Source organism: Eumetopias jubatus, unplaced genomic scaffold (genome assembly GCF_037043125.1).
Source record: "Eumetopias jubatus isolate StellerSeaLion01/CBP00866 unplaced genomic scaffold, mEumJub1_p1.0 scaffold_7, whole genome shotgun sequence".
Classification (NCBI taxonomy): Eukaryota; Metazoa; Chordata; class Mammalia; order Carnivora; family Otariidae; genus Eumetopias; species Eumetopias jubatus.
The window spans coordinates 65,214,034-65,234,373 of record NW_028274813.1 but is presented as its reverse complement, the minus strand read 5'-3'; the positions used below and the strand labels follow the sequence as shown (position 1 = coordinate 65,234,373).

General features: G+C 34.1%; 1 protein-coding gene across 1 annotated transcript in view; it reads left to right on the top strand.

Annotated features, from left to right (window-relative positions):
* Positions 1-20,340, top strand: part of SCFD1 (sec1 family domain containing 1) — a 100,455-nt gene that overhangs the window by 36,357 nt on the left and 43,758 nt on the right. The window contains exons 11-14 of the mRNA XM_028114876.2: positions 2,423-2,562; positions 5,452-5,542; positions 6,101-6,174; positions 6,874-6,955. Coding sequence (XP_027970677.1) covers positions 2,423-2,562; positions 5,452-5,542; positions 6,101-6,174; positions 6,874-6,955 — 387 coding nt within the window. The remainder of the gene's footprint in view (positions 1-2,422; positions 2,563-5,451; positions 5,543-6,100; positions 6,175-6,873; positions 6,956-20,340) is intronic.

The window sequence follows — 20,340 nt, the reverse complement described above, 5'->3', positions numbered from 1 at the left end:
TCTCCCACTCCCCCTGCTTGTGTTCCCTCTCTCGCTGTGTCTCTCTCTGTCAATTAAATAAATAAATCTTTAAAATAAAAAAGAAATTATAGTTAATAAGGCATAACTATTTAACTATCAGTATCTTTTGTTAATTTTTAAAGCAAGAGTTCTTCTCAGATTTAGCTGTTAATATCTATTTATTGTGTTTTCTTCCTTTAGATGATATGTTATATAAACTATTTTTTACAGTATGGGGATGGGAAGGTAAGAGGAATTAAGTAAGATTACTGATGTATTTATCCTGTGAGGATATGAAGAGTCTATAGGAAAGACATAGTATTAGCAGGCTGAAATATAACATTGTATACTCTTTGTCAATAGACTTATTAATCAACTATGACAATTGGACATCTGTATATTTTGCATTCTTGTTTTTTGTGCCATAGAGGAAGATAACAAGGAAGTAAATTACTGTATAAAGGGTTTGAGAAAGTTGCAGGGTATGGTCTAATGTATTAGACCCAGTAATGTTGACCTAGATATCAAGAGGAGATTAAATTGTGTTCAGTACATTTAATCTGCTAAAACCTAGAAGTTTAATTATTAAGAACATATCTTAGAGCTAAGATGATCGTAATATAGCCATGCTAGATAATTTCTCCACATAATTTATTTTTTGTTCATTCACTCACTTATTGATAGCCATATTTTGTCTTTACTATTTTTGTATTTATTATTTTAAAGATTTATTTATTTATTTTAGAGAGAGCATGTGCGAATGGGGAGAGGGGAAGAGGAAGAGAATCTTTGAGCAGACTTCCTGCTGAGCTCAGCCCAACGTGGCGCTCATTCCCAGGACCATGAGATCATGACCTGAGTGGAAACCAAGAGTCCGACGCTTAGCCAACTGAGCCACCCAGGCGTCCGTATAGCCATAATTTGTCTTTAGCTCACTATTCTTCAGAGTAAAGTTGAACCATAAAATACTGTTATTACATGAGGCGCCTGGGTGGCTCAGATGGTTAAGCGTCTGCCTTCGGCTCAGGTCATGATCTCAGGGTCCTGGGATCGGGCCCCGCATCGGGCTCCCTGCTCAGTGGGAGGTCTGCTTCTCCCTCTGCCTCTACTGTTTCCCCCTGCTTGTGCTCTCTCGCTCTCTCTGTCAAACAAACAAAGAAACAAATAAATAAATAATAAAATACTGTTATTACATGAAGGAACCCCCCAGGTCTAAGGCAAAAGGAAGGGGGAAAGATAAAAAAAAAACAAAAAACTTTTATTTTGGTTTTTGTGTGTTCATTTTTCTGAGAAAGGACAAAAAAAATCAAGCCTCACATGAGTGGGGCAGAAAAGTTTATAACTATATAATGGTCCAACTAGCTCTTAGAATTTATGTAAAAGGGAGTGCTATTATTATTGTAGCTTCTGTTATAATTATTTTTAAAAAATACAAACCATCAATCAACAGATCAGAATGTTAAGACTCTCTAAGAGTTTAAAAATTTATTTAAGGGGCACCTGGGTAGCTCAGTCAGTTAAGTGTCCTGCTCTTGCTCAGGTTGTGAGATCGAGCCCTGCGTTGGGCTCCACACTGGGCATGGAGCCTGCCTAAGATTGTCCCTCTGTCCCTTCCTCGCCTCCTTCCCCCTCTCTCCCTGTTTCTTTTTGTCTCTCTTTCCCTCTCTAAAAAATAAAATAAAAACAAATATTATGTTTAAGATTATGTTTGTTAGTGGAAGCAAGTAAGCATCAAGAGGCCTGGTTAAATAAATGGATATGTCTAAATGTTGGACTACTACATAACAATGATAAAGATGAGGTAGATGTACATACACAGAGAAGGAACTCTAAAATACATTATTACGTGAAGGGGCGCCTGGGTGGCTCAGTCAGTTGAGTGGCTGCCTTCAGCTCGGGTCATGATCCCAGGGTCCGGGGATTGAGTCCCGGGTCCAGCTCCCTGCTCAGTGGGGAGTCTGCTTCTCCCTCTCCCCTGCCTGCTGCTCCCCCTGCTTGTGCTTTCTCTCTCTCTGGCAAATAAATAAATAAAATCTTAAAAAATAATAAAATACATTATTCCTTGAGAAAAGTAAGGTACAAAAAATGTATAATGTAATGCAGTTCTTTAAAATTAAAAGGATATGTGTATGCTGGCATATGCAAAAATATTTTTCTAGAAGGACACACAAGAACCTTAACATGATTTTTATGTATTTTTTGAAGTTTTAATCATTTGTATCTACTACTTTAATTAAAACACATAAATATTAAAGGTACATTTGTGTGTAACAAAACATTGGAAGGAGGTCTTTAAATTTCGGGTGTGAATTTTGTCCTTAGAATTATTAGAAAAGGCATTAAGAATCTGTGTTATTTTCCTTGTTGTAGGAAATGTTATGGTTCTTGAACTGTCACTTAAAAAAGGATTACTTTTTCCTAGGATTTCCACTTAAACAGAGTTAATTTGGAAGAATCTTCAGGGGTAGAAAATTCTCCAGCTGGTGCTAGACCAAAGAGAAAAAACAAGAAGTCTTATGATTTAACTCCAGTTGATAAATTTTGGCAGAAACATAAAGGAAGGTAAGTAAGAAAAACATGAGTAAGTTAAAGGTTCACCCCTTATAAGGAAATGAAGATGTCATCTGACTTAATGAATTTGATGAAAAAAATCAAAAAAATCATGGTGGTTCTTCTACACAATGAGTAGGAGCTATAATTAGTCTGTTGGGATATATCTGTTTCTTCCCAGTTCCTAGGTTGTTTCTTGTCGTTTTTCAGGGGCCACTTCCCTTTTCAATAAGCTCATACCATATGATTTTGTAGATTTTACAGGTAGTCTTTCTAAATTGTGTTGTTGTCCCCACTGACCTTCTGCAAGACCATTTCTGCCTTTCATTAAAATAGGTTTTTGTGATAGAGAAACATTGAAGTGTAATCTTCCCTCTTTGTTCCATGTTTGCCTTCATACAAACAGTTTTAGATCTCTGTGGAGAAGAGAATACCTAAACATGAAAAACATTTATTTAAAGCACATTAGAAATAATAGTTAGTTGTGTGATTTCTTATAGGCAGATATACAGATACCATTGCTATGTCCCCTTAAAGTTTAGGGTATTTCATGGTCTCAGTAATTGTTAAAATAGTTATCTAGTGGTCATTATGGCTAGAGAAATCATTCTAAACCAAAAAAAAAAAAAAAATCATTTTTCTGAGAGAAAAAGAATGCTGCTCCTCAACAATTATGAAATAAAATGTTATTATTTTGAGTATTTCAAGTATTACTGTACCCATATATGTGACCAAGTCCTTGATATGGCTGTTCTTTTTGACCTCATTTATGTTTAAACAGAAGTAAGATAAGACTTGATTCAACCAGCTGGGTTTTTTGTGTGTTTTATCTTTTTATTTATTAACTTATTTTTTTAACATTGCCAAGTCACATTGCTTATAACAAGGAATTTGATTTTCTCTTCAGAGAAAAGTCCCTGTCCTCCTCTTTCTGACTGGCAATTTGGGTACAGTTATAATTTATTTTAAATAATTTTCTTCTCTATGGAATTTCATAGTCTATGCTTTTTGCCATAGTGACAAACTACAAGAAATTACATTTACATTTTTTCTTAAGGGTGCAGGATATTTTAAAATTAATTTTAGGATTTATATTTTCTAGTAGAAAAAAGCTTAAGAAAAAAATCTTGGGGTGCCTGGGTGACTCATTCATTAAGCATCTGCCTTCGGCTCAGGTCATGATCCCAGGGTCCTGGGATCGAGCCTCTATTCTCTGCAGGAAGCCTGCTTTTTCCTCTCCCACTCCCCCTGCTTGTGTTCCCTTGCTCGCTGTCTCTCTCTCTCTGTCAAATAAATAAAATCTTAAAAAAAAATTTCATTTATGGAAGATTTGAATATTTTCTTTATACATTTAGGAACAATCCAAGAAGTTGAATAGTAAGAACTTTAATTTTTTTGTTTGTAAGAATAGCCCTGACTAACTCTCCCTCTGAATGTCGTACTACAGTATTCTAGAAATATAGTAATAGTAATATGGGCACAAAGACACTGGCAGATAGTGTAGAGTAAAACAAGTAACTTAAATCTCTCTGAGCTTCAGTTTCCACATCAGTAAAATGTAGGTATGATAATTCTACCTGTTGCCCTGTTTCAGAAGGTTTTTATGAAGATGAAGTGAAATAATATAAAGAAGTAACTTACCCAGAGTCATCCAGTTATAATTGATAAAAGCAAGAATAAAGCCCAGTCCTGGAAGATCCCAAAAGGCTCTGGTCCTAATTATTAATACAGTGTACCTCACCAAGACTGTGGTTAGATTATATGAGAGAATAGAGAAACATTCTTCGCACTTTGTGTTTGGCATACAGTAAACACTCCATAAATATAAGCAGTTAATGATGTCTGTTAGCCCTGAGATCTGAAAATACTGGAGATTTCAGGATCATCTAGTTCAACCAGCACATTTTAATATGCTCAGTGCTATGTTCTGCCAGCATAGAGTCTCTTGAAGCTGAGGTTAGCGCCTATGGTTGTCATATAAAACTGGACCGTGGTCTTCAAAATCCTCTCAGGGTCTTCTGTCATTTCTCTCAGTCTCTACTGGATGAAATGTGCTATCATTAATGAAGTGCTATCAAATGTCAGGGTAAAGGGTTTTTGATTGATTGCTGCTCAAAAATGACCTTTTCTTTATTAAAGAAAGAAAAGCTTCTGGGCTCTAAAGCTGTAAATGAAAAATGCTTAACGTTAGGAACCATTTTATGGTCAACATACACTTATTTAGAATTATTCAAGATTAGTGCCATGTGAAATTTTTTCTATCAAAGCTTCTCAATGATTGCAGATCACTTGTGTCTGAAGTCTATGGAAATTACTGCTAAGCCACACTCGCCTGGAAGAAGACATCAGGCTTTAGACCAACAAAACTGTGATCTGTGTTCTATTTTTACTAGCAGTGTTCTAAGATAATTAAGCTTACAGAATTAAAATTTTTTTTCACAGTTGCATGAAATATTTTTTAAATGCCATCTTTGTAATTATATGAACCTTCTGACCCTCTGTGTTAATTTGGGTGGTAATATTTAATTGATGTTTCATATACCATACCTTCTCTTCTTTTTCAGTCACTTAAATATTTTATTTTTTTTTCCTAACAGTGTATATGTGAAGAAAAATGTGATATGGTTAATGAAAATAATAGAAATAAATTTAAATTTGTTTAGGTGTATAAGAATTATGATATGCATTTTAAAGAAATAGTATTTATAATATAAATAGATATCCAAGGATATATGGTTATATTTATGCTAAATTTATGCTATATCATATGTTAAATATATTCAAATTCAAATAGGTACATTTAAATTAAAAATAAATCCTCATTGAGTATATTTCAGAATGCACACAAAATCAACATTTTAGTGTCATACTCATAGTTCCTTTTATTCAATACTGTTTCAGTCCATTCCCAGAAGTCGCAGAGTCAGTTCAGCAAGAACTAGAATCTTACAGAGCACAGGAAGATGAGGTTAAACGACTTAAAAGCATTATGGTAAGATTTCCTTTGCTTTCTTAGAATTACAGGGAAGCAGGACATCTGGAGAGAGAAAGAGATTAACTTGTTTTTTTTCTCATGAAAATTTGAAACCATTCATTGTTTTAATAAGAAGAGTATTCTCAACTTACATAAAAGATCTTTGTCAAAAAGAAACCTGAATAATGAGAAGAGCAAAGTGTTTTAAAAGAATCATCTGAACTTATGGTCTGAAAAAATATATAATGTGGCTTCCTTTTAGAGAGATATTTTCCAGTGCTGCTCATTCTACCACACTTTGACCTAACCCCAGAGTTCAGCTCTACCATTTATTACTACATGACCTGTGGCAAGTCTCTGTACCTATTTCTTTATCTGAAAATACTCGCTGGTCCTTCATCATCCAACTTATTAGACGGGTGGTGACCAGAACTTTTCTGTAACTGTCAAAAATGGATATGTTTGTTCCTTAGAGGAGAAGAACTGTTACTCTGGGTGACTTAAATCTTAGTGTTTATCACTGATCTTAGGAATATATTGATTTTTATGCTTCTGAGATCTTTTTTTCCTCCTCAGGGACTAGAAGGGGAAGATGAAGGAGCCATAAGTATGCTTTCTGACAATACTGCTAAGCTTACATCAGCTGTTAGGTAAGTAAGCAATATATGCTCTTTAAGTCTTTCTGTTGATAAGATTTATTTTGAACGTTAAAAACTTGGCTAATATTTTTATAATAAGAAATAGTAGGTAATAGCATAGACCTTGAAAAAAAACTAAATTGTGTTTTTAACATGTTCCAGCTGATTTAAATTCCCTTTTTCATATAACAAATCATTTGCTTCTTTCACTAGTTAGAATTATATAATGGGGATATTTTTACCAAGAAGATAGTATTGGTGATAAAATAATGCAAGTTATTATTAATTTTATCATTGCTACTATTATTTTATTAACTAAAGGTTAAGTGCAATTTCTTTCTGATACTTATGAAATGCCTTCAAGAAGAGAGGAAATGTGTTTTAGATATATAGGTAAAATCGTATTTCCATTAATCTGACTATATTCTAAACCTCCAGATTTTGGAATCAGAAAGTGAAATGGTGGAATAATGATATTTAAGAGACAGATTACTTTAAACCAAGAAGCATTTCACCTATATTAAAGTAGTGAATACTGTATATGGTAAAGCTTAGAGATTAAATTCGGTTGATAGTTTAACTTGTCATCTTGTCACTTTTTTACTGTTCTAAGTTTCCTCAGAGGAAACACCCAGGTGTGTGTTTTATTAAGGTCTGTGTCATTTTCTTAGAAAATTTAATGGTTAATTTTCAATTTTTTGATACTTGTAGTTCTTTGCCAGAACTCCTTGAAAAAAAAAGACTTATTGATCTCCATACAAATGTTGCCACTGCTGTTTTAGAACATATAAAGGTAAATTTAACTCCCCCCCCCCACAGTATTAATGTATTCTATTTATGTCGGGTTTTATACTTTTTAAGATGATTTCATATTCCTGATCCCATTGAGGCCTCACTATAACATTATGAGATACAGTTACCAAAGGCAACATTATTACCTTCATTTTTTACAAATGAGGAAGCTTAAGAATCCAGAAAGAATAGTGATTTGCCAAGGTCACACATTCAGTAAATAGAAGTTAGAATCTGTGATATTTCTATTATGTTGCCTCAATATTGCCTCAATTCTATCTCTACACTTACTCTGTTAACAGTAGACCTGTGTCTAACCATCAATAATACAGAGTTAGACACCCCTTTTACTATAGTACTATCTAAAATGTCCATTAACTTTTAGTTTTAGATGAGTCTTTCACCGTTAAAGCTTCTGTCTCCTGTTGTACTGTGATTTTGAAAAAAGTAGATTGTATTTTCTATATATTGTTATAGCTCTTTTACCTCATTACTTTGTTCATGATTATCCCATATCAGCCTGACTTAATCAGTCCCTCAGTATTCTACTATCACTTATTCTCTGGGTGTGGAGCCGAATTTCAAAGACAGATTGACCAAACGCTAGAATATGGTTATTACTGACCCCTGCTTTCCGTGTGATATGTTACATTTGAAAAAGGAATGTAAAAAAGCTAAATACGCTTGTTGCCTGTCAAGGATGTTGATAACACCTTGAATTTATGGAAAGGGGACTTAAACATTTTTCTTTTTTAATGATCTAAAAAGTCATAAGAATAGGAAGGAGTTAGTACAGATGGATAATGGACATTGTGCAGCATGGAATTTAAACATGCATAATTTCTTTTGTTCCACATCTCAGTATTGATATTTGCTATTTTCATGTACCTACAGGAATAGAAATAGAATAATTGTGCTGTTTATAGATAACTCCGCTGATGATATTTCCCTTCCATATGCAGCATCTTTGTAAAATGGGAAAAGGTTGCTCAGATCTGTAAACACCTGAGGTCATTGTCTCCTATGGAGATAATGTATATAACCAGGCGAAATGTAACAGAGAGCTATATTGAGAATTTCCTTCAGTAGGAAAGAAGGGCTTTGCTTACAAGGTGAAGAATGAATCTAATATAAAAAGTTTTAAAAATTTACTATTTCAAAACAAAATATAAGTTCTAGTTTATATCTGTTAAATTGTAATTATATACTGAGGATCTTATGATCCATTAAACATTTTTAGAGTACTTGCTGTGTGCCAGGCAGGGTGCTAGGTGCTACATGCAAATACATAGACAAGAAGTTAAAAACAAATTCTAAGAAGTTAACGACAGTTGTTAATAGTCCTATATGGGCTTTAAGATTTAAGCTGTTCTTTGGGTTTCCTTTGACTTTAGTTTTTTTTTTGTTTGTGTATTTTTTCATTAGTAAAGTTTATTCTTATATTTTACTTTCTGACCTCAGGTCTCATAGCTGTAAAACCAGGAATATGCCAAGCTCAGCTCCTCCATCAAACCTGATTTGTGTAACCCAAAGTAACTGATTATTGTACCTGTGGAAAGCACTCAGTTTCATCCTATTCATAAAACTTTACAAACATTATCCTGCTACAAATTTATATGAACATACTCCAGGTCAGAGACTAGAGCTTATGGTTTGGGAAAATTCTAGCTAAAGTAATTGACTTATTCAGTCATGTTTTTTGAAACTGTATGTTGTGCTAGGCACTGGAAGTTCTGTGGTAAATAAGACAAGTTCTCTATTCTTTTAGAGCTAATATTATAGTAACAATAAACAAAGTATCCAAATTAGAAAATAGATAAGACAACTTCAGTCATTTAGGTGATGTAAAAACAAGGTGATAGAGAACAGCTGAGAGGGCTACTCTAAGTGGTTAGGGAAATCACCTTTGATGTGATGTTTGGGTTGAGACCTGAATCACATGGAGCCACTTAGTAAAAATCTCAGGGCCAACCAATCCAGTCAGAGGGACTAAAAAGTGCAAAAGCCTTAGGACAAGGAACGAGGTTGGTGTGTTTAAGGATCTAAAAGAAGACTAATAGTGCTTATGGTAAGGAGGGAAAAAGTGATAGACTATGGGATCAAGAGAAATAGCAATTTAAGTGTGATGGGAAGTCATTGGAGATTAATGACATGATCTGATTTCCGTTTCAAATGGAGAATTGAAGAGTATGAGTGATGGGTGAGTTCTAGAAATAAGTGTGGAATTGAAAGACAGCTATTACTGCTGTCTAGATGAAAAATGGTGTTTTTTTTTTTAAGGCAAAATTTGTAAATTCTTTATGATGTTTATTTGTAATTTTACTTTAATGATTTTATATGAGTTTTTCAGAATCATTTTGTGCTGGTAGAGGCTATCTGTCTGACTTTAACATGCTACCATTGACCCACATAATTCTGCTTTAAGACCTGGTAATTTGGCTCTCTTTATAAAACAAGTTCAAACTAATTTGTCATTCGATGTGTTAAGTGATTTTATATAAAAGCCACATATTTTGGGATGATTGTTCTGCTTTAACTCAAGGAGGACACACTTTTAACAGGGTCTGATTTAAAGAAACCGTGCTACAAAAGACATTCACTTGGAGAAGGAAAATGATGCCCTCTATAGGATACACTGTTCCTCGTTGGGTCGTTCTTAAAAAACCCAGGCAACATCAGAACATCTTTAAATATCATTGATAAAGGAGAATACTTATCTTAAATATTTACATATCAGTTATAGTTGTATTTAATAAACTGCATACTCTAAGAAATATTCTGATACAAGAAATTCTTTTAGTAGAGAAAAATTGGAATGTTTTCTGTGAAGAGTCCTTGTAATGTTGACCCTCTCTTTTAAGTTATTCTTCTTCCTTGTCAAAATTAGGATGTAAATTCTGCTATTTATTTCTCATTACTGCTGGTTATAAAATTTCTTCTTAAAGTTTTCCATAATTATTAAATTTCTAGCCTTATAATATTTACTTTTAAGTGGCATGTTTATTTGTACTATTACTATTCTACACCAGGTACCTCTGGCTGTAATGTTCCTATTAACTAAGTAAGTAGTTTTCTCCATGGTCGCTTGCTCTTTTCCCCAGAGTTTATTGACTATTTGAGCTTTACTTCTTTGTAAACTTTTATTCACCTAATATTTTTTATTACTATTAGGAAGAATATTATGACTTTTTATGAAGAGATCTTAGAACATTTCCCTTGGTATTCATTCATCTTCATTTCAGTTTTGCATATTTCTCCTTTTGGGATGTTTAGATCATAGCTGCTTTTTACATTTCCTTAGATCATTTTCTGAAGCAGAATACTAGAAGGAAATAATTTCTTTAGAAGTCGTGACAGTTATCTGGCCATCATTGTTTTGGTGGAAAGCTAGAAGTAGCACCTCAATTTGCAACAACTTTGGCAAATATTATGTTAATATTCTAAGGGTTTTAGTGGCTTAGGTGGTTAACTTTAGTTTAATAGATTAAAGAGTAAATTGTTGAGTTCTCATTTGTTTCGAGTAATCCATACCTTTTAAATCTCTCCTTAGCAATTCTTTCATTTCTAATACAAATATGGCTTCACCACTTGCTGGTTTTGGGGGAATGACTCCTGGGATTACTTAATTTGTAGACAGATTTTAATTTATTTCAATTATTGTTGTCCCACCTGCATAGTCAAACTGAATTAAGTACTCTTTAGCCGATACCTAAGAAAAGGAAAAGACCCCTATGTGTAAGTCATAGTAGGTGAGAGATAGAAATGGCATGATGTACTCTTTCCCCTAATGCTCCCACCTGAGAGGAAGCTCTCTAACATCTGAACACTCCATCTGAATACAGCCAGCAAAAAACAAGCTGTTAGTAAGCTATTATGGATTGAGGCTTCATTGGTCCTGAATTTTTATTTTTGTTTTGCTGCTTCTTGTGGAGAAAGTTAAGAGGTACTGAATTAGATCTAAAGACATCATCTGATCAAGCAGATGTACTACTGCCTTAGGTCTACACTCTGTACAAGGTTTAGCCCTTGGTAGCAGTGCTAGCTTTTAACCTTAGCATCTCCTCCAGGGGGCTTATTTTACTTTGGCTCAACTTCTTTATTTCTTCTAGGGGAAGATAAGCTTTAAAAATAAAGTATACACTGTCTTAACTGATTTCCACTAGTCAACACACCAAATTAACTGATGCCCTTTATTCCCTCTATAAAACATAGCGGCTGCTGGCCACACATGCAGACAGCTGGCGGCTAGGATGCCACACAGGTTGAATTTTTTGCTTACCTAAGAGTTATTTATATTTGATTCCAAACTATTTATGCCAGTTGTATGAGTAGGAAAAGAGGATTGTTTCTTTAAAACTAGGTTATACACCTTGGACTTATTGAAGATGGTGATTTACCTATTTAAATTAGTACTAGGTTAAAAAAGAATTTAACTGTAAAAATTGGGAAAATCTTGAAAAATACTAAAATTGCTTTGCAAACGTCTGTAAGTTTTTTGGTTCCACTTCAAAGAATCTGAAACTAGAAATCATAGGTGATCCCTTATAGATGTGCTTTATGGAGGAAAGAAAAAATTTAGTGAAACCTCTGTACTCAAAGAAAAGGTATCGGACCTATATCAGCTGATGAGATGAGCATAAGGCAGGGTTATCTGCGCACATTCCGACCTTCTCTGTGACAGGCATCTCCAGCATGGAGGCAGCCCTGCCTCGCACTCACCGATGGAGCACTGAGACACTGGGATAAAGACCTTTAGAGGAAATGGGAGAAGAAAAAGGCTGAAGGAGAACAGTTTCTTTACCATTACTCTCTGGACAAGATATTGGCTACATTTGCAAGGGGCATTTATGTGCAAACCTTTAAACAAGGTGTGATCTTTATTTTATCTGCATTTAGTGTTGCAGATGAGTTGTAAACCCAACTGAAAGAGGAATGTCCTTCAAGAACTTTCTCTGAAAACTCCAAGTGTACATTTAAGTGTTACTTGAAAGGAGGACCTTTTCATGGCAGCCAGTAGTGCTTTCTGCTAAGCAAGATTGGTTTATATGATCATAATTAATATTTGCTGAATAATACGCTAAAAGTTCTTCATGAATAGTGTCATCTATGGAGCTTAAAAATTGAGGAAAAAAGAATATATACATCATGTCTGATAGAAAACATCTACCACGATGCTATATAATTAATGTATGCCGAATGTGGTTCCATATTATTTCATACTTTCAGAAGTCCACTGAGAAGAAAACGCTCACATTGCCAACTTCGTATACTTTGTTGGTTGGTACTACTTAGGAAGGGTTCATAGAAACACTCACTGTATCTCTTCAACTTTATCTTTCTGCTCCCTACACCTGTTGCCTGTTCTCTCATATTCTGTTCCCTCTTCCTCCACTCGTACATATGCAACAGAAAGGGAAGGGAGTATTTATTTCTGCAAATTGTATCAACTTAATAAGGACTGAGGAATCATGATTATTAAATAAATGCAATAAAAGTTGAAAAAAAGATAGTGGTGTATTTTAGGTCTTAAGTTAAAAGTCCATATTTAGAATGTATGTGTGTGTTTCATATTATACACACACACACAAAACACAGGTTTGTGAGGGTTTTTTTGGTCATTCTTTACATTAACTGACTTTGATTAACTGATCACCACTCCCCTATCACAATAGGGAAGAAATTTTACTGTACTAGAAATCAGAACATTTCTCTGGCTGTATTTTTTTTTTTTTAATTCTTTTGAAACAGAGAAAGAGCATAAGCAGGGGAGAGGGGCAGAGGGAGAAGGAGAAGCAGACTCCCCGCTGATCCAGGAGCCCGATGGGGGGCTGGATCTCAGGACCCAGAGATCATAACTTGACCTGAAGGCAGATGCTTAACCATCTGAGACACCCAGGAGCCCCTCTCTGGCTATATTTTAAATGATCTCAGTATACATACCAAGCGAATGTTCATATGATCTTGATGTCTTTTCAAGGGAGGGGGATAATATATTCTGTAATAGAAAGTCCCCAGTGGATAAGCTATCATTGTCTTTTACCTCTTCTTATCCAAATAAGATGAGTCACTATCAGCACTTGAAGTTTTCTTCAATTTTTGACCAAAGGTAGCTCTTGAATGAGTGGAATATCCTTTAACTTCTCACTCACTGTGAATTTCAGGAGACTATTTCCACAACTCTCCAAAAAAAGTGTGAAATTAACTTTCTCTAGCTCTTTGCTCTCACTTCTCTGCCATCTGCTTTTGTGAAGATGAAGCATTGTCACTGAGATCCAGTTATAAAGATTAAATTCAGAGAAATAAAGACTTCTAAGAACATTCAATAAGAAAATAAACAACCTAATTAAAAAAAGGGCATAAGATTTAAACAGACTTATCTGAAAAAGGTATATAGATGACAAGTAAGTTTAATCTCAGTCATTAGAAAAATGGAAGCAAAAACCACAGTGAGACATCCCTACACATCTATTAAAAACGTCTAAAATTAAAAAATCAATCATGCCAACCTTTGGCAAAGATACAGAGGAACTAGAACTTTGATACACTGCTGGTAGAAATATAAAATGGTATATCCACTTTGGAAAATAGTTTCTCAGTTTGTGAAATGTTAAACAGAAACCTATCATTTGTCCAGCCATTCCATTCCTAGGTGTTTACCCAAGGCAAATGAAAGCCTATGTTTATTGTACACAAATATCCACAGCAACTTTGTTGTAATAACCAAAAACTGGAAGCAACTCAGTGTCCACTGACAGCTGAATTGGATAAATAAATTATATCCATAAAATGGAATACTATTCAGCAATAAAAAGGAAGATACTTTGACACATACAACAATATGGATGAATTTCAAATACACTGAGTGAAAGAAGCCACATTAAAGAAGAGTACATAATCTATGATTGCATTTACATTAAATTCATAAAAATGCAAGCTAATCTGTAGTGACAAAGTGCATATCACTGCTTGCCTAGTAACTTGGAGAAGAGTGTTGGAGGGCCAAAAGGGAGGCATTACAAAGGAAACTTTTCTGGGTAATGAATAGTAGGTTCACTGTCTAGATCGTGTTCATGATTTCATGGGTATATATACATACATATGTATGTATGTTATAAATAAAGGTGCTATAAATGCCCATGAGAAGGTTTTTGGGTGGATATATTTTTAGCTCCTTTGGATAAATACCAAGGAGTTGGTTGCTGGATCATATGATAATAGTATGTTTAGATTCATAACAAATCTGCCCACTGCCAAACTGCCTTCCAAAGTGGCTGTGCTATTCTGCATCCCCACCAGCAGTGAATGAGAGTTCTTGTTGCTTCACATCCTTACCAGTATTCAGTGTTGTCAGCGTTGGATTTCAATGATTCTAGTATATGTGTAGTGGTATCACATTGTTTTAATTTGCAGTTCCCTAATGACATATGATGTGGATCATCTTTTCATATACTTACTTGCCATCTGGATCTTCTTTGGTGAGGTGTCTGTTCCCATCTTTGGCCCATTTTTTAACTGGGTTATTTTCTTAATGTTGAGTTTTAAGCATTCTCTATATTTTGGGGGAAAATGTCCCCTAGTGGATGTATCTTTTGCAAATATTTTCTCCACGTCTATGGCTTGTCTTCTCATTCTCTTGACGGTATCTTTCACAGAACAGAAGCTTCTCATTTTAACTAAGTCCAGCTTATTTTTTTCTTTCGTGCATCATGCCTTTGGTGTTGTATCTATTAAGTCTTTGCTATACCTAAAGTCGTCTAAGTTTTCTCCAATGTTACCTTCTAGGAGTTTTATAGTTTTGAATTTCCCTTTCAGTCTATGATCCATTTTTAATTTTTGCTAAAGGTAGGGTCTGTGTCTAGATTCATTTTTTTTTCTTTTGCATGTAGATACCCAGTTGTTCAGCACTGTTTGTTGAGAAGACTGTCCTTCCTCCATTGAATTGCTTTTGCTTTTCTGTGAAAGATAGGTTGACTATATTTGTGTGGGTATATTTCTGCATATCTCTTTTCTGTTCCATTGATATATTTGTCCTACTTTTTGGCTAGTAACACATAGTTAGGTATTGTAGCTATATTTTAAGTCATAAAGTCCTCTATCTTTTTTCTTCTCCTTCAATATTGTTTTGGTTATTCTGGGTCTCCCAGGTCTCCATATAAACCTTAGAATCAGTTTGTTGATATCTACAAAATAACTTGCTGGGAGTTTGATTGAGGTTGTATTGAATCTATAGATCAAGTTAGAAAGAACATGGAATATCTCTCCATTTATTTGGTTGTTCTTTGATTTCTTTAATCAGAGTTTTGTAGCTTTCCTCATACAGATCTTACACGTATTTGGTTAGATTTATAACTCTTTCATTTTTTATTTTTTTGAGTACTAATGAAAATAGCATTTTTTATTTAATTTCAGATTTAAATTGTTCATTGCTAATATATCAGAAAGCAGTTGGCTTTTATATATTAGCCTTTTATCCTGCAGCCTTGAAATAATCACTTACTAGTTCCTGGAGTTTTTGTTGTTGTTTCTTTGGCATTTTCTATATAGACAAGCGTGTCGTCTGTGAACAAAGACAGTTTTATTTCTTCTTGCCCAGTCTTTATTCCTTTTATTTCCTTTTCTTGTCTAATTGCATTAGCTAGGACCTTCATTATGCAGTTGAAAGAGTGCAAGAGGGGACATCCTTGCCTTTTTCCTACTGTAGCCGTTGACTTTTGTATATTAACCTTGTATCCTGCACCTGTGATATAGTCGCTTATTAGTTCCAGAAATTTTTGGTTGTTTTTTGAAATTTTCTACATTAACAGTTGTGTCCTCTGCAAATGAATAGTTTTGTTTCTTTTATTCCCAATCTGTATACCTCTGATTTCTTTCTCTTGTTTATTGCATTAACAAGGGCTTCCCATACGGTGTTAAATAACTAGGAGTGTGAGAGGGGGGCATCCTTGCCTTGTTCCTATCTTAGCTGGAAAGCATCTAGTTTCTCATTATTTGCATTCTATTTTCTGAAACTGATTGTAGAGAACTGTTATAATTTCTGCTTTAAGTGTTAGAATTCATTAGTGAACACATCTAGACTTTATGCTTTCTGTTATGGAAGGTTATTCATTATTGATCAATTTCTTTAATAGATGTAGACGTATTCAGATTATCTGTTTCTCAGTGAGTTTTCATGGATTGTGTCTTTCAAAGAAGTGGTTCATTTCATCTAGATTCTCAAGTTTGTGAGCATAGAATTGTTCAAAATACTCCTTCATCATCCTTTTGATGTCATAGGATCAGTAGTAATGGCCTCTCTTTTATTTCTGATATTTTTCCATTTGTGTTTTCTCTCCTTTTTTCTTAGTTAACCTGGCTAGATATTTATCAATTTTATTGATCTCTTCAAAGAGTCGGCTTTTGGTTCCAGTGATGTTCTCTGTTAATTTTTTTGTTTTTAATTTCACTGATTTCTGCTCTAATTTTTCTTATTTCTTTTCTGGTGCTTACTTTAAATTTAATTTACTCTTCTTTTCCTGGCTATATCTTTTAAGAGTTCAACATATTATTGTTATAAATTAAAACTAAATGCTTCTGAGAGTCATAGTAAAATAAGACTTATTATAGTTTACAAGTGCCATATAAATCTGTTTTTTCCAGAAATATTATAAATAAGGCAGTTTTTGGTATTTCATTATAATAAGGTTGCTAATATTTGTATTTTTAATACTTTTCATCTATAAAGATCGTTTCACATACATTTTAAATTTTTTATTACATAGTTCACTTTAGTCAGAGTTTATTTTTAGGAGTCAATATATAGTATCATTTATAGATTAAAGTTGTTTCTGTATTCTAAAACAGATTTAAGGCAGATTTCACAAATAGCATATAGGACAAAAATAATGAAATAAAAATGGAATAGGTGACATATAGTTATAATGATAATTCTCAAATTTGGCTTTGTATTTTCAGGCAACCAAGATTTAAAAAAAGAGAGAGAGATGTGATTAAGTTTAAAAAAAAAACAAAACCCTTCTTATCAGAAAGGAGAATTTGTTTTTTATTCTGTTTAAAAACTTTTTATTTATTTATTTTAAGTAAGCTCTACTCCCACTATGGAGCTTGAACTCATGACCCTGAGATCAAGAGTTACATGCTACACTGACTGAGCCAGCCAGGCACCCCTTAAACTTTATTTATTTATTTATTTATTTAAGTATATTTATTTATTTTAAGTATATTTTTTATTCTAAGCAAAGTGTTCCTTAGCATCATATCACAAAATACATTGCTTATATTGGGCATTATCTAGAATAAACTAAGTGATGTAATGGTATAGTATATTAATTTCAGTTACACTCTTGTGTGATTAATTTTAATATAACATAATTTTAATTCTTGTGTACTTAATTTTAAAATAAAATAATATATAAAATAATATTTTATAGTTGTTTTTTAATATAAAATTAATTCTGTATAGCAACTTTAATGAATGTCAAAGGTATAATATTAAAATATAATTCAGGGGCACCTGGGTGGCTCAGTTGGTTGGGTGTCCAACTCTTGATTTCCACTTAGGTCGTGATCTCAGGGGGATCCAGCCCCACATCCAGCTCCATGCTCAGCAGGGAGACTGCTTGAGGTTCTCTCTCTTCTCCCTCTGCCCTTCCCTGCGTGCACGCCCCTCCCCCCCCCGCTTGCACCTGTTCACGCAGTCTCTCCCTCTCTAAAATAAATAAAATCTTTTAAAAAATTAAAAAATATATATAATTCAGTGAGGGCAGTTTTAGGAGTTTCCAATGTAATAAGGTCTAAGTTTATAACATTTTAGTATTTGGAGTGGAAAGATTGCATATTCTTTAAATAATATGTTATTACTTTTTTTCAATTGGGCTTTTGGTAGGAATTTGATAGCAGAGAAGTTGAAGTTGCATATTCTGATTTGGGCCTGAAATGCTAGAAATTCAGTGTTCTTATTTGAGAGAAAAATTCATCTATTTGGAAATGAGATAATCAAGTGGTAAGATTGATAGCCTGTTGTAAAAATTGAGGATCCTAACCAAGTTCCTCACCCTGACAGTGCAATCAATGTCCATCACTGCACAGATGAATTTTATTTAAGATTTCTAAGTCACTCTATCATATGAACAAGTACTCCAGAGTAAATATATTCATCCACTTGTGTTATAGAACACCTTCAAAGATAATTTCATGTGTTATCTGGGCTTTGCACCACATAATTTTTTATGATGGCAACCAATTCAGATCCACCAGTATGAAATGCAACAAAATGTACACCTAAATAATGGAAAATATATTAACATGCTATTTTGTTATATCATAAAAAGCAGTTGAGATTTGGAGAATTTGTTCATTACCTTGCAGGGGACAAGGCATATAATAATAAATAAGTAGTCACAAGGAGTTCATATTCTAGTGACAGACCAACTGCAGACTATTACAATACAGCATACAAGTGCTACCCACCCAGGGGATCGGATACCCAAATATAGCACTAAAAGATGATAGGGATTAAACATGTGAAGAAGAAAGAAAGAACAGGAAAAGCTAGGTTATAAATGATCTTCAACTTAGGTATAGGTTATATTCTAAAAATACAGTCCTAGGGATGCCTCCTGGGTGGCTCAGTCATTAAGCGTCTGCCTTCGGCTCAGGTCATGATCCCACAGTCCTGGGATCAAGCCCTGCATTGGGCTCCCTGCTCCACAGGAAGCCTGCCTCTCCCTCTCGCACTCCCCCTGTTTGTATTCCCTCTCTTGCTGTCTCTCTGTCAAATAAATAAATAAAATCTTCAAAAAAATAAAATAAAAATACAGTTTTAAGTTCATCTTAGCTTAGGCTCTACTTTCCTGTAGATAAAATGTGATGTATAGATCCCTATTCTTTCAAACCCTATTTAATTCATTATGTGGAATATTCCTAGTATTGTCTTTGAACTGAGAAGGGTTTATCATCCCCTCTCTTTCCCGTGAGAAGTTGGAGGAGAGGAATATTGAGATTCTTAATAGTAAAAGGAAGTATAACTCTAATCCTTCCTTCCTTTTTCTTTTTCTTTTTTTTAAGTTGGGCATGGAGCCCAACACGGGGCTTGAACCCATGACCCTGTGATATCAAGACCTGATCTGAGGTCAAGAGTCGAACACTTAACTGACTGAGCCACCCAGGTGCCCCAACTCTAATCCTTTCTTACCTTTACTTTCACTGCTGACTTGTGCTAGGGGATAGAATTAGGATTTGGAAAAGAGAGAAGGCCAAGAAATACCACTCTAGACTTTGTCATCAGCAGTCATAGACTGAGGTGAGGAATGAGAATTGGAGCTAGCAGTGAGCAGGGAGCACCAGAATGGTGGTGTTTGTAGCTAGAATGAAAAGAATGGTTAAGAGAAGGAAAAATCCCTCACAGGGAAAAAGGAATTCGTTTCATGCCCTGTACAGTCCATCTGACAAATGTCCCTTGGTAATGGATTTTCAAAAGACAAAATATGAATACCACTTGCACATCCCAGATGACTCTTAAGAGTTCTCCATTATTGTGAGTGAAGGGGCAGGCCAGTTTTTAAAAGTGCCCTCTTCTTTTGTTCCATTTCAAAATAGGCTTTCACCAGTCAAAAAAGTTGTGTGTGTGTGTGTGTGTGTGTGTGTGTGTGTTATGTTAATTTAATATAAATGTTGAGGTAGTGTACTGAAAAGTGAAAAACAGGCTGATTTTCCACTGGTAACTCTGAAATTGGGAGAAAAACACTAGAATTTTTTAAAAATTAGATTCTTCACTTAGCCCTTTTAAAGGGATTTTTGAGAAATTTATGGCTTTCAGAGTTCATATTCACTAGATGTAATTTGTATTCCATGCATAGTCCTTTGGTTTTCTGTAGTATTCCCTTCTTACTATTTATTCTTGGTATTTATTGAAGTTGCCAAAAATCTGTTTATTATCTTGACCTCGTTATTTTGTTTTATATTTTTAATTTGTCTGTTTTCCATGTAACTGTTGTTATCCAAATTGTATTCTCCTTTGAACTCACATTGTATAAAAATAATTAATCTTTGGGATTACAGAAATTGTTTCTCTTAGTATTTTCCTTTACTTCAAGAAACTGAGAAAGGATCTCTAGATAATATATATATTGGCCAAAATAACCTTTTACCACATATACATAAATTATGTGTATTACCCCAAAAAAACCAAATATGTACTAATTGACAAATATACTTTCTTTCATAAAGCATATACAAAAGAAGCAATAAATTGTACTTGAGGAAAATATAATTTTCCCTACTCTTTATCTGTGGTGTACATTGGAGTCTGACCTGGATTTGAATCTCAACTCTCTACTACTTCTACTCTGGTAACCTTGAATAAATATATGTTTCTGTGTGTCTGTTTCT